Source organism: Vitis vinifera, chromosome 16 (genome assembly GCF_030704535.1).
Source record: "Vitis vinifera cultivar Pinot Noir 40024 chromosome 16, ASM3070453v1".
Taxonomy (NCBI): domain Eukaryota; kingdom Viridiplantae; phylum Streptophyta; class Magnoliopsida; order Vitales; family Vitaceae; genus Vitis; species Vitis vinifera.
The window spans coordinates 3282432-3297500 of record NC_081820.1 but is presented as its reverse complement, the minus strand read 5'-3'; the positions used below and the strand labels follow the sequence as shown (position 1 = coordinate 3297500).

The following is a 15069-nucleotide window of genomic DNA, read 5'->3' as shown; positions in this document are numbered from 1 at the left end:
TTTTGAGCTTATTCTTCTTGGCTAACTGAATTTGAAAGCTGAAATGAATGAAAAATTATTATTATTTTTATTTTTAATCTGTTTGGTGTTGATTTGTGGTGACTGCACTGATGTTTTGTTACAGATTTCCACGTTTTGTTTGGTTTTTTGAATGCTGAATTCATTGGCAATTGGTATGTTTGGAAACAAATACATATGGGAAGTTTTTGCATAGTGCAAATTATTTTAGTTAATTGGACAATGTATTATTATTTTTTTTCCTTGATTGATACTCGAAAAATGGGTTTTGTTTTTCTTCTTTGTCAATCGAATAAGAATCCTAAAATTGATGAAATCAAAGTTGTGGTTTTCTTCCCTTTTTTTTTCTTCCTTTTTTCTGCTTTTTGAAGGTTGGACATTTGAATCTTTTTGGTGTTGATTTCTTGATGATTGCATTGTGATTATGCAAATTTATAGTATTGCTTGATTTATTGAATACTGAACAAATTGGTAATTTATTACATTTGCAAAAGGTAATATAATTTCTTGCTAATGCAGAATTCTCAGTTAACTAGCCAAAATGTTGATTTTTTTTTTTTTTTTTTTATTTTGAATTTTGAATTTTGAATTTTGAACAGTGACATAACTTACATTTGAGATTTTATAATTGTATTTGTTATACATTTCTCTAAAGCATGTTCTTACCTTTGCTTAGGTGTGTGCCTTGTGCTCTAGGAGACCTCTGTCCCTCAAGTGTACCTTGAGCTTCACAAAAATATTGGATCTTTTGTCTATTCTTTGGAAATAAAATTGAAAACAGCATATAACTCATGTTTAGTGACGCATTTATGAGAACATTTCTTTAGAACCATTTCCTGAATGTGTAATTACCAGAAAACATTAAAAATATTATTTTCGTATTTTCAAAAGTGCAAGCACTTTTACAATTGAAAATGATGCAGAGATGAACATGTTTGTTATTTCATTTTCAATATTGAAAAAAAAATTAGAAGCTGTTCTTGTTTCTGCTACTAGACAAGTCCATTGTCTATTCTTAATTTTTTTTTAAAAAAATAGGAAATAATCCATTTCTAGTAACATCTGAACTCATTTCCTTTGAGAAGGTTGATGACTCTGGGTTGGGATTTACCAGGTGTAGCTCAGACTCCAACCTAGTTAAGATTTACCCTCAGCACTGGAGACAAGTGAAAATTAAGACATCAGGCCAAGAGTCAAAAAATGTTTCGCCAACGCGTGCATACAGCCCTTGCTGCTGTGCGTCACTTCTCAGCAGAGGTGGCTACTATGAAACCCCTGACAACCATGAAGCCCATGGCAATTGTAAAGCCCAAGGCAGTTGTAAAGCCCAAGACAAGTGATGGCAATTCCACCTCCAGCGGTCGAGATACCCTGGGCCGGAGGCTTCTAAGTCTTGTATATGCAAAACGTAGTGCAGTCATAGCAATACAAAGATGGAGAGAAGAAGGCCACACAGTTCGAAAGTACGAGCTCAATCGCATTGTTCGAGAGCTCCGCAAGCTTAAGCGCTACAAGCATGCCCTTGAGGTTCCTCTCTATTGCATTCTCTCACTTCTAATATTGCTTAAATCTAAAAAATTTATGCGTTATAATAATGATGTTTGATGTAAGCTTTTAGTACTTATCTTTATAGGAGTGCAGGCTAAGAATGTTGAGATTTTTGAGTGTTCATGTATGAGCTATTCAAGATTTTTGAATTTAGATGTCTAAATGGACAAAGTAATGATTATTCCTTAGTATGATCAATGACTTCTATTTGGTTGTTTTTGGGGGTAAGGATGATTTTGAAATTTGAATAGTTATAGTGCTATGGCGATCAGATGCTTGGAAGGGACATTTAGATCGCATTTAAGATCTTGAAAGGTGAGATTAGTTTAGTTTTGAGTTGGATTTCAGGGTGAAGTGTGATCTTTTGTGCTTGAGTCTAGGTTGGAAAAATGCATTCCATGGATTTTGATGCCAGCCATTGTGTTTGCCCATGTGGTATTTAGGTGGAACAAATGGTTCAGGAGATAAGGGGAAGAAACTGGAAGAGAAAAAGATAAAGACCATTCATGTATAAAAAGTTGTCACTATTTGCAGGTACTGTTTCTGGGTTTGGGCTATCGTGGCTAACAAACCTAACCTTCAGCATTTTGCATGAATTGGCCTGCAGCATAGTGCCATCTGTTTAACCTCAATTTACAGATTGAGAAACTACCATTGCATGGAGGAGTGACCCCTGAAGATCCTTGGTGTGTTTCAAGGAGGAATGGTCTCTATTGTCCCTAAGGTCCTGAAGCAGGCCTTTCTAAATGTTCTCTTAATGAGGGGTTAGAGCTTGGGAAAACAATGTGCAGTTATGCTAACTCTTTTTTATAGGATAATTGGCAAACTATTCAATATGCAGTTATGGGGATAGCCATATATCTCTTAATCTGAGAATGATAATCTGAAACATGGATACATGGGTGGATAAGTTGTGAAGTTGAACTATCCTATATTGCATGAATTTAGGTATAAGTGTTAGGTGTTGTCATGTGTTGAGTGTCAGATTCCTCTAATTCCCAGTCCTTAGGATATGGGAACAGAGCTAATAATCTAATTTTCCTCTTCTCTTGTTTGTTCCCCCTGATCAAATTGGGGTGTTTAACTAAGATAAAATATCTAATATGAATCTAAGGATACTTACAATAAAATGATAATTTTTTATGCTCTTTGATTTTATTTTGTTATTTAGTTGTTTTTCTTTTACTTTTTCCTTTTTTTAGTCATACCAGATGAACACATATCCCAAAGACACTTGTCATGTCATGTGCGACATGGGTAATTTGCATACTTTGAAGTGTCCATTTTTATAGGAGATGCCCACATATTGCCAAAGCTCCCTTTGATGGAATTGTAAGGAACATGATGTACTATGGGGATAATATATAGAGGTACACTAGCTATGAAGAGTTTTTATCAAGCATGTGTTCTTGGGGTTCTATAGAGGTATATCACCTGCTGTAGGAGTTGAAATTAGCATATTAATTCCTATTTTAAGTTTGTATCTTTTGAAGAAAGAGTAGAAACAGAACTACTGACTTGGGTTATTCCTATCCATGTTTTTACTCATACGAAGAAATTTCTGCCCTTCTTACGGCCTGGAATTCTAATATGATTATTTATAGACCTCAAATGGTGTCTTCTGTTCCTTTATTTATTTCTTTCTTTCCAAACATTTAAAATATGTTTAATTGTTATTTTGGGAATTTCTATTATTCATAGGAAATATGGCACATGAATATTTCTTCTAGATTTCATTTCAAATTAATAGCATGGTAGGATCCTCTATAAACATGAAGAACTAGTCTATAAGTCTATTTTCTGCAGCATTAATGCTTTGGTCTGGTTTTTCCTTTTGTGTTCTGAAGATCTTTTTGACAGGAATTTCAAGGGATGATGATTCTAATTTCACTAATCACTGAAATGATTTATGATGGGTATTTTATCTTTTATAAGAAAGCAAATGAAGTTGAAATCTATTGCTTAGGCATGTAAATCCAATGGAACCCCTATTTTCCGGACCTCCTAAACGTCCCTTATTTAACTTTTCCCATGAAACATGTGGTATCTGCTTCTATGAGGAACTATTTTAAGAGTGAAATCATGTGGTATCTGCATGATTTAGAAATTTATGTATAAGGTTTTGCATGATAATTTAATTAAAATTCGTTCTCTGAACAGACCTGCCATTGCTTTTGAATGTTCATATCAAGTCCAGGTGATTTCAGTTGGCTGCAGCTAGCTTAGTTTACCAATTATCATGATGTTTTATTTCTTATAGATTTGACTGGTCCATTTATTTCTGTCATGCCCTACTGCATTTTAGGACTTGAACTGCTGAAAAGTTGCATCCTTCACAATTCTTATTGTTTTAATATCATTTTGTTATCTATGCAGATATGTGAATGGATGACAAAGCAACACGATATCAAGCTGTTAGCAGGTGACTATGCTGTCCATCTGGATTTGATTGCAAAAATTCGTGGTTTAGCTAGTGCGGAAAAGTTTTTCGAAGATCTTTCAGATAAGATGAAAGGTCAGCCCACTTGTACTGCCCTTCTCCACACCTATGTCCAGAACAAGGTGTCTGAAAAAGCTGAGGCTCTCATGGAAAAAATGTCTGAATGTGGTTTCCTGAAGTGTCCTCTTCCTTATAACCACATGATATCTTTATACATCTCAGATGGACAATTAGAGAAGGTTCCAGGAATGATTCAGGAGTTAAAAAAGAATACCTCACCAGATGTGGTTACTTACAATCTATGGTTAACTGTATGTGCTTCACAGAATGATGTCGAAACTGCAGAAAAGGTACTCCTTGAGATAAAAAAGGCCAAAATAGATCCTGATTGGGTAACATATAGTTCATTGACCAACTTGTATATTAAAAAGGGACTCCTTGACAAGGCAGCCACCACTTTGAACGAGATGGAGAAAAGGACTTCCCGAAAAGGTCGAATTGCTTATTCCTCCCTTATCAGCTTGCACACGAATATGCAAGATAAAGATGGTGTTCACCGAATATGGAAGAAGCTAAAGTCTATTTTCCACAAAATGAATGATGCTGAATATACTTGCATGATATCCTCACTTGTGAAACTGGGGGAGTTTGAAGAAGCTGAGAATCTCTATTCTGAATGGACATCAGTTTCTCCAACTGGTGACTCTAGGGTCCCTAATATACTTCTTGCAGCTTACATCAATAAAAATGAGATGGAAATGGCTGAGAAATTCTACAATCAGATGGTGGAAAGAGGAATTACTCCTAGTTACACCACTTGGGAGCTGCTTACCTGGGGTTATTTGAAAAAGAAGCAGATGGAAAAAGTCTTGGATTATTTTGAGAAAGCTGTTGGTAGTGTCAAGAAATGGAATCCAGATGAAAAGTTGGTTAGAGAAGTATACAAGAACCTTGAAGAGCAAGGCAACATTGAAGGGGCAGAGAAGGTATTGGTCATTCTTCGGAAGGCAGGTCATGTGAGCACAGAGATATACAATTGGCTTCTAAGAGCTTATGCAAAGGCTGGTAAAATGCCATTAATAGTTGCAGAGTGGATGAAGAAGGACAAGGTTGAGATGGATGAAGAGACTCATAGGCTTATCAAAGAAACTAGCAAAATGTGTGTGAGTGAAGTTTCAAGCAAATTTTGTTTAGCTTAGAAGGGAGTGATCTTTGAGACGGATGAAAGAGTTGGAACTCTTTTGGGAACTTGGAGCACATCAAGTATACTCTTCAACAGCATGGCATTTGAGTTTGATTTGATTTTGTATCTCATAAAAATCTTTACTCTGGCCATTCTGTAGCATACCTCCATGAACAGAAACAATCTCCCATTTGATATCACAAAGTTGCAACTGAATCTGTCCTCACAAAAGTTGTGCAGTTGAAGGTGCAGTGAGACTATGGCTGCCGTTGTCCAATCTATCTTCAGTTTCAGGAACCCTTTTCAATGGTTTGGAATTGGCAGATCCATGATCATTGACCTGCACCCTGTTTGTGATGTCAGAACCCATAAGGTCCCCCTCCTGCTCTGGCTGGAAGATTGCATTCTTTATCATATGAATTCAATTATGTGATTACAGTAGTTATGTTATCCTACTTCCCACATTGGTTTTGCTTCATTGATGCCTTTGATTTTCTGGGTTTCGAAGAATGGAAGTGTAGCAGAGGTGGGTGGGTACAATTCAACAGAGGTGACTAAGAAATCTTAAGAAGTAGGGTTTGTTTTCAAATTTCTAGTTGCTTTGCTCCTCCCATGGCTAGCTAGCATGTTGCTTGATCAGGAAATGAAGAGAAGGAACATCTCACTTCAGTAGTTGTATCTATAAATTTTGCATAAACCATCAAACTTCTGTCAGTCTCTTTCTCCCCCCCTTAGAAAAAAAAAGAAAAGAAAAGATGATATCATCTCTCTGTAGATGTTTTTTCTCCTTTTTCCTTTTTTGGCTTAGATCTTTAGGGAATTTTAAAGGATTTGTTTTTTAACATATCATTTATTTCAAGACATTTTTGTATTAATGGAAAATGTTTTTTTTTAATACCATTTTTTCCTCCCTTTTTAGTACAAATATATAAAATAAGGTTGAAAAAGATTAAAAAAAATTGTTTTTGACCTAAATTTGACCACACAATTGAATCATCACCAAATATAATTTAAATTGAATTCAAACTAAATTCAGGTTGTGATGGACTTCAGTTAGGTTTTTCTAAATTTAAATTATTCATATTTCTTATTTAAAAGGGCTTTTCAAATATTAAAACACTTGGCAGTGTTAATAGATTAAAAGCATTTTTAGAAATATTTTAATAGATTTTACTTAACCAAAAAAATTAAAAATATTATAATTGTCCTCATGTATTTTTTAAATACAATTCCTTAGGCTTAAATTGGAATCCTTCGGAACATGTAATTGTCATTTACTCATTAGTCGTGATAATTAAAGTAAGAGGTGACAAAGTTTGATACAATTCATTAATACGACTTGAACCTGATATGTTCTTCTCGATTTTTTTTAATCAATTTATATAACATGAATTTAATCGGAATTCACTTATTTAATTACCATGTTGATTAACTTAATGAAATAAGTAATGAATTAAAAAAATAAATAAATAAGTTAAAATCTGACGTAACCTTTGACTTACCTGTTTAATAATTAAATAATATTTAGGGTTAGGATTATGTTTTAATGTGATTATTATTGTCTGTTATCATGTTTGGGTTCACTTATTTTGAAAGAGTAGGCTTTAACACCAACAAAGGGGAATTGCTGCCCCTAATTAGAACGCTGATCAGGATATGGTTCACGGTTGGGGTCATGAACTCGATTCTAAACTACTCCTTTTCTGAGCCTCATCACCACCCAGAATATTTTCCTTCCCCCAATTTGATTGCCAAGCGTTGTAGGAAGATTAGAATGTCATGCTCAGTCTCAAACCAACTCACCTCTTCAAGCACTGCTCCTCTCTTCTTCAACAACGGCTCTACTGTTCACCCACGTGGTCTCATGAACCCAACGACTTTAACTACCTTAACCACCTTCTATCCAATCAGATCTCTTCCCTAAAAACCCTCCTCCAATCCCATGCATTCATCATCACAAGTGGGTATTCAAATAACATCTTCATTGCGTCAAAGCTCATCTCCCTGTATGCTTCTTTTCACAAACCCAGTTGCTCCACCGAACTGTTTGATGAAATTCCCCATAGAGACGCCTTTCTTTGGAACTCCATTATCAAAGCCCATTTCTCCAATGGGGAATACTCAAGAGCCCTTGATTTTTATCAGTGGATGAGGGCCTCTGAGGCTCTGCCCAACCATTTCACCATCCCCATGATTGTTGCCTCATGCGCGGAGCTTGAGTTGGTGAATTATGGGAGGAGCATTCATGGCTTAGTGTCAAAACTAGGCCTTTTTTCAGGTAGTTCAGCGGTTGGATCCTCTTTTGTGTATATGTATTCGAAATGTGGAGTTTTGGAGGAGGCATATGGTGTGTTTGACGAGATTTTGTTTAGGGATGTTGTTGCTTGGACAGCTCTTGTAATTGGGTGTGTGCAGAATGGGGAGAGTAAGATGGGTTTAGAGTGTCTTTGTGAGATGCATAGGATTGGTGGAGATGGGGAGAGACCAAATTTTAGGACATTGGAAGGGGGGTTTCAAGCTTGTGGGAATTTGGGAGCTTTGTTAGAAGGCAGATGCTTGCATGGTTTAGTGGTGAAAACTGGGATGGACTATTCCCAAGTTGTTCAATCTTTGCTTTTATCCATGTATTCCAAGTGTGGGAACCCTGAAGAAGCTCATCGTTCATTCTGTGAAGTGCTAAATAAAGATATTATTTCATGGACGTCAATGATTAGTGCTTATTCAAGAATGGGGTGGGCAACTGAATGCATAGATATGTTTTGGGAAATGCTGGTTTCTGGAATATATCCTGATGGAATTGTTATCAGTTGCATGCTTTCTAGTTTCAGTAATTCCATGAGGGTGTTTGAAGCAAAGGCTTTTCATGGACTAATTATTAGGAGGCACTATACATTAGATCAGATGGTCCAGAATGCATTATTATCAATGTACTGTAAATTTGGATTCTTAAAACTTGCAGAGAAGTTCTTTGGTAGAGTAAATGAACAGAACTTTGAGGCTTGGAACTTGATGGTTTCTGGATATGGCAAAATAGGACTAATAATGAAATGCATAGGGCTTTTCAGAGAAATGCAATGCCTTGGCATTGAATCTGATTCAAACAGTTTAGTTTCTGTGGTTTCTTCATGTTCCCAATTGGGAGCAACCCATCTAGCCCGGTCCATTCATTGCTATATGATAAAAAATTTGATGGATGAGAATGTCTCAGTTAACAATTCACTGATAGATATGTATGGAAAATCTGGGAATTTGACCATTGCCAGGAGAATATTCTGTAGGATACCAAGAGACATCGTCACCTGGAACACTTTAATCTCTTCTTATGCTCATTGTGGGCATTTTGCTGAAGCCTTGTCATTATATGATAAAATGGTTTTAGAAGATCTAAAACCCAACTCTGCAACGTTGGTAAGCGTGCTTTCAGCTTGTTCTCATCTTGCATCTTTGGAGGAAGGAGAGAAAGTTCACAATTACATCAATGGAGGAAAGTTTGAGTTCAATTTATCTATCGCTACTGCATTGATTGATATGTATGCTAAATGTGGACAACTGGAGAAATCAAGAGAAATTTTCAATTCAATGCATGAAAGAGATGTTATCACTTGGAACGTGATGATCTCAGGTTATGGAATGCATGGAGATGCCAGATCCGCAATAGAATTTTTCCAACAGATGGAGGAATCAAGTGCCAAACCAAATGGACTTACCTTTCTTGCTGTTCTCTCAGCTTGTGCTCATGCAGGGCTTGTCAAAGAAGGGAAGTATTTATTTGGTAAAATGCAAGATTATTCTGTGGCACCCAATTTGAAGCATTATGCTTGTATGGTAGATCTTCTTGGCAGGTCAGGTAATCTGCAGGAGGCTGAAGCTTTAGTTCTTTCAATGCCCATTTCTCCTGATGGTGGTGTGTGGGGTGCTCTGTTAAGTTCTTGCAAAATTCACAATGAAATTGAGATGGGAATAAGGATTGCAAAGCATGCTATTGATTCAGATGTGGAAAATGATGGGTATTATGTGATGATTTCCAACATGTATAGCTCTATTGGGAAATGGGAGGAGGCTGAAAAGGCAAGAGGAATAATGAAGGAAAGGGGAGTGAGAAAGAAAACTGGCTGGAGTGCAGTGTAGCTAATTAAGAAGTGGGCATCAATTGTGGGTGGGGACGTCTTCCTACTGCAATTTTGATAAGCATATAAGAGGCACTAGGATCCAGAAGCAAGATGAAGTTAAAACTGTGATGGTACTAATTCAAGTTGCATGTTTACAACAGTTCTGTCATGGCAACTCCAATGCTAACTTCAGGTGTGGTAGTTATGCATGTGCTTAACTCAATTTGCCCATTGTTTTTAGTACTCCCTGATACAGTCTTGAATGTTCTCCTGATATGATAGTTAAACCTTAATGCAACTGATTTCCCATACCCAAAAATTCAGAATTCTGAAGGGGGGAAAACTAGGCTAGCAACTTCCACAGGTAAGAAACATTATTTTAGCTTGCTTTATTCATGGTTGTCATGATCATGCCATCACTGGCTTTCCCTAACTGTTTTAGTTCTACATGGCAACATAGAATTTGAATAAGTTGGTCATACTTAATTTTTTTTAAAATTGTACTAAATGACTTGTGCTGATCAACAAAATCATGTATTGGACAATTGGTAGGAAGTAAATTTTAGTGCTTTTGCCATCTAGAAGATTGCAAGGGTTTTACACATAGGTAGTGGCAATAATACACTCCTACTAGACTTCTAATTGGGTGATTTATATGATTGTTAATAGCCTGCATTTCATCTCATAATTATGATGTTTATTTGTCCAGCAGCAGTTCCATTATTGAATGAAGAAGGTCCTTTTGAAGTCCAACTTTAAGCAAAAAGCTCAATAGCTGCATGGAATATAAAGTCTACAAAGGTCATCCTTTTTTGCTCAAGGTAATTCTTTTTTAATTGCATGTTAGATCTGTAGGTTATGTAATGTTGGCTGGTTATAGATGAATTTGCCTTTTTTTTTTTTTGATTTATATTGAATAAATTCACCAAACAGTGATCATGAATATGGTCGTTGATGATAATACCACAAGAACTAAATGAGAATTTATGAAGTCATAAACAAATAGGTGGTATAAATAATAAAGAAATTAATAGGAGCAATGAAGTAAAAGACGATTGATCAGAAACCTCGTTGATTACAATTACTTGGGTCAGTTTTAAATGTTTCCAAACTTAATTTTTTTTCGGTTGTGCCTTTGCTAATGAAAACTGTTGGCTTAATAACCATCCTTTATGGGTGGACTGGTGGAAATCAACCATGAACTGCTAGAGCCCTTAAGCTAGATTGTCTGGAAAATCGTATGGAAAATTAAGCAGTGCTTCTCAGAATCAACGAAGGATATATATATATAAAATCCTTAAATCCCTATGTCCATCATGAGGATAGAATCAGGAGGAAAAAAATAGACCAGAGAGACAAACCATTTTTTTCTTTTCTTGGTAACCTCATTGAAATCTACTGTCATCAACTATGGCCCGCAATACAAAGAGGAATTTCTAAAGAACTTGATTTTGGATGTTCAAATTCCACAAGGAGCGGTACAGATTGACTGCCTTTTTACATTGTGATGACATTCTTCTAGTGCTCAAGTACCTACCTACCTACCTACCCACCCCCACACCAGAACCTATTTAACATAATTATGTATAAATTCATTAAAATCATTTATATTTGAGCTATGATACATAAATATATAAATAAAACGACCCCTACAATCACAATAAATCATAGTCCAAAACTGTTTTGTGAGATATTCTGTGACTGGATATAACTGAGCCAATAAGCATTTTAAGATTAACAAGCTCCGATTTGAATACTACCCAGGTCTGGCTGCAGTCTTTCTACACGAGCTACTTGGGCTGGTGCTTGGCAGCGTTAAGCGCTTGTGACTGAAAAAATGAGCAAGTACGAGGGCGATGGCAGTGTTGGTGGCTGTGGTGGTGATTGGTACTTGGGGGGATCTCATGCTAACTGCAGACATGACTCCTAGCCAGCCCAGAGTAAAGACGAGAGAACCCTTGTTGCCAATGCATGCCAGCCACTGATCAATGACCGGAATCCTTCTACGGTGACTCACTGTCATTCGATGAAAGAGACAGTATTCAGCTTAATAAGATCTCAGAATCCAGTTAAGTTTTGTGTCACTATGAAGCATCCATTGTATGAATAAATAATAGAATATTGTTCATATTGGGTTCTAGCTCTGCCTACTAAAAACATGTTTTGCGTTTAACTTTATATTTACCATTTTTAGAAAAAGTGGGATTGATGTTTTTTCAAAATGGAGTTATATTGCCTTTTGGACCTAATATTCCCTTTTTTTTTTTGGGTCATTAGGAGAGAAGTTAATTGAAAAAAAAAAAGGAAAATTGAGATAAGGTGTAATAAAATTAAAATATTTTGAAAAACATGACTAACTTTTTAATTTTTGAATATATATATATTTACACACGTGTGTGTGTGTGAGAGAGAGAGAGAGAATTGATACATAAGTGATATTTAATGGTTTGATTTGGTTTGATTCGAAAACTTTAAAAATGATTCTAAGTGACATTTGAAAACTTTAAAAATCATGCAAAAGCTACTAATGACTTCTTTTTAAAAGGATTTGAAAGAGTTTATTCTTTTTAGTTCAAAGAGCCTTAGATTTTAAAGATCAATATTAAGACATATTTATCTATTTAATCTTAAAACACCTCGTAATTAAGAATAACACTAATTTAAGGGTGGTTTTCATATAGAATGATTTTTCATTCAATTTTGAAAAGATTTAAGTAAAACAAGTCTGGTTCAATTGGATGAGTTTTTGTCTTTTAAATAAAATGGTACATATTCCTAACTTAGAACACTCCAACCGCACATAAAATCAACCTCAAGATAATCTTGGTAAACTTTCTCCTTGATTTCTTCTTTGGCTTCAATGTAGCTTCTTCTTGGTTGCTCTTAAGGAAATCTTCTTAACTATCATACTTAATGTTAAATGTTAAATCCAAACTTTGTTTTGTTATTATCAAAACATGAGATTCCCTAAACATGGGTTTAACAACATTGGCTGGCACAAACCACGGAGGGTTTATATCTCCCACAAAATGCACTAGTAAGACACCTTGTAATGGTGTGTAAATAGGTCAAAGGTGACTTTTCTAACGGGAATGCCTTCCTTATTTAATTTTCCTTGTGCCTTTCTACAATGACGTCCTTCCTTCAATCTTTAGTCTACGTTCATAGTTAGATTTGAAGACTTTTTTTTGGCCAAGGGGGCTACTATAGGGTTCAACTTTCATGATCTTCTATATTTGAGATCTTCTTTGAGCTTGGTATATTTTCTTCCCACAAAAAATGAATGGTTGATAGTTGTTAGAGGTGATTTGAAAAGGGACCTAAAGAGGTTAGATGCTTTCAATAAGCCTTCTTTAAAGGCCATTTGTTGTTTGCATCATACATCCTTAGACCTGAGATATTTAAAATGTGTATGATAGTGATTCTAAAAAGTGTTTTTAATCTTTTTAACATTTAAAATTTTTTATATTTCAATGAGTAGAAAAACTAGAAATACTTCTTAGAATTATTGTCTAATGCACTCTTAATGTTGAATTGTTGGTCAATTCTCCTCCAACATTTTGGACTTGAAACAACACTTCTAGTCCCTTCTACTATTGAATGCAATGTATTTATGGCATTGTAAGTGTCTACCCCAATTCTTCAATATTTGAAATTGAATTAGGTGGAAGCTAATAGAATTGCATCAATGCAAATCCTTGGAGGTAGGATGGAAAGACTTTACATAGCAACAAGTTATTATTTTGAGCAAGTATCACCATTTTACTTACATACATCAAATGGGGTCACTAGTGTCATTAAACGTCTTAAACTTTGGAACCATCAATTTAGGTAAATAAATTATAAATTAAGATATAATTAATAATTGAAATTCTTTAATGGTTTTTTTTTTAATTTTTAAGAATAATTTTGAATTTAAAAAAATCAATTTAATTAATTGTAGATTAAATCAAAATATTTTAAAATATTATATTCGTAATTCAGTGCTAAATATGTACATAAAATGAAAAACTTGACTTATTTACATGTTAAAAAATTAAAACTTTATTTATTATTTATTTTAAATAAAATATTGTTAAAAATTATTATTATTCATTTTTTTTTAAATTACAAAGATGTTAATATTCTTATATTTCTAACATATACTAAAATAATATATTTTATTTATAAAAAATATAATTTATGATTTTATTATAATATTATTATTCATGTTTTATTAAGAGCTATTTATTTTTTAATTTATTTGTGATTACAAAAATATTTTTATTTTAAAAAAGACTTATATTGAATTTATTTTATATTATATTAATTGAATTTGCAATGTTTTTACAAAATCAAAACAATTTTTTTATTTTAATTTTAAAAACAACATATCCAAACAAGTTTTTTGTTTGTTATTTTTAAAAGCAACTTGCCAAGCACCCTTATTTTTATAAAAACACTAAAAAACTATTTTTTTTTTTTTGTTCTTTTAACTTAAAAACAGTTTTTTAAAAAAGTTTTTTTATAGAAAATATAGCCAAACGAGTTCTAGGATTCATCTTGACATCCAAGAAACAATTTCATGTGAAAAGGCTTTGGAGACAAAAAAAAAAAAAAAACAAAAAAAGAGTTTCACATTTATAAAAATTCTTTATTTTGTAGGGGCATAAGGAAAAATAGAAAAGTGATTATAAATATTTTCTTATGAAAAAAATTATTTTCTAGTGTTGAAATTATGATTTTATCATCAACAAGTTAATGAAAATGTGTGGACATATAATAACAAAAGTAATTGGTTTAGGATCTATAATATTTTTCTAGTAAAGAAAATTAATGAATGAGTCACATAATATGAAAAAACACTATATATATTAGGAATAATAGAGAAGATATGTCTGCAAATCTAAATAAAAGGTAAAATAAGTACATTTAGCATATAAACAATCATCAAAACAAACTCACAACTTGGGATATAATATAACTCTAGGATTTTATTTTCATTGGGATATAATATTTAGAATATTATATCTAATGAGAGATATATTATACTATACTCATGCTTGATTTGTGTAACGAATTAAATATGTGATAAAAACTATATTATACTTCAAGATTTGATATTTGTTTAAAATAAAATATATATTATATCTTAATATATATATATATATATATATATATATATATATATATATATATATATATATATATATATATATATATTAAAAATGTATGAAATTTCTCTTATATTTAGTATTAATTGGAATTTTTTTTATAATTTATCATTTAGTGAGTAATTTTTTTATTCTTTGTTAATAATATTCATGAATATAATATTTAAAATCTATGAATAAAAACAATTGTATTATATTTTAAAATATATAAAAATATTATATACATACATACATATATATATATATATATATATATATATATATATATATATATTAAATAATTCAACTTCAAATTATTATATCCGATATAAAGGGACATAAAAAATAATGTGAATAATATATCATATCACATATCCTATCCCATATTTGGTTGAATATGGGATAAAATATAATATCTCATCTCTTATTCCATCTCATTTTATATTCAATCAGCCACACAAACCTAAAAAGATGAAGTAAAATAAATGGAATTATGGGTAAGTTTATCAATCTCTATTAAGGTTTGAGATAAATACACTTGACCATCATGACTATGAAATTTCATTGAATATATCCCTTATTTAACATATAATTCTTCATTATATGGAATCATGCCACTTGAATTGTTGTATACTAATA

General features: G+C 33.1%; 2 protein-coding genes across 7 annotated transcripts in view; both read left to right on the top strand.

The window, feature by feature from the left end:
- Positions 1 to 5903, top strand: part of LOC100264809 (pentatricopeptide repeat-containing protein At4g02820, mitochondrial) — a 6451-nt gene extending 548 nt beyond the window's left edge. For 2 of the 3 annotated variants that reach the window (XM_010663862.3, XM_019226259.2), the window contains 2 exons: positions 1133 to 1545; positions 3943 to 5903. In XM_010663862.3, the coding sequence (XP_010662164.1) occupies positions 1219 to 1545; positions 3943 to 5205 (1590 nt within the window). In that variant the 5' untranslated portion in view covers positions 1133 to 1218 and the 3' untranslated portion in view covers positions 5206 to 5903. Of the gene's footprint in view, positions 1 to 1103; positions 1546 to 3942 lie in introns of all 3 variants that reach the window. The other variant, XM_010663863.3, reaches the window with a different exon arrangement.
- Positions 5904 to 6765: 862 nt separating this feature from the next.
- On the top strand, positions 6766 to 11520 carry LOC100242581 (pentatricopeptide repeat-containing protein At4g39952, mitochondrial). 4 transcript variants are annotated; one of them, XM_010663860.3, is made up of 3 exons: positions 6766 to 9491; positions 10011 to 10119; positions 11063 to 11520. In XM_010663860.3, exon 1 carries the CDS (start codon positions 6969 to 6971, stop codon positions 9315 to 9317), a length of 2349 nt encoding a protein of 782 aa, XP_010662162.1. In that variant the 5' UTR covers positions 6766 to 6968; the 3' UTR covers positions 9318 to 9491; positions 10011 to 10119; positions 11063 to 11520. The 4 variants fall into 4 exon arrangements, with proteins under 4 accessions (XP_010662162.1, XP_010662158.1, XP_010662161.1 ...); XM_010663856.3 differs by having other exon boundaries at positions 10008 to 10119; XM_010663859.3 differs by having other exon boundaries at positions 6766 to 9662.
- Positions 11521 to 15069: the final 3549 nt, after the last annotated feature.

Coding starts and splice junctions, on each gene's coding strand:
- LOC100242581 (XM_010663860.3), top strand. CDS start 6,969: ATGCTCAGTCTCAAACCAACTCACCTCTTCAAGCACTGCTCCTCTCTT.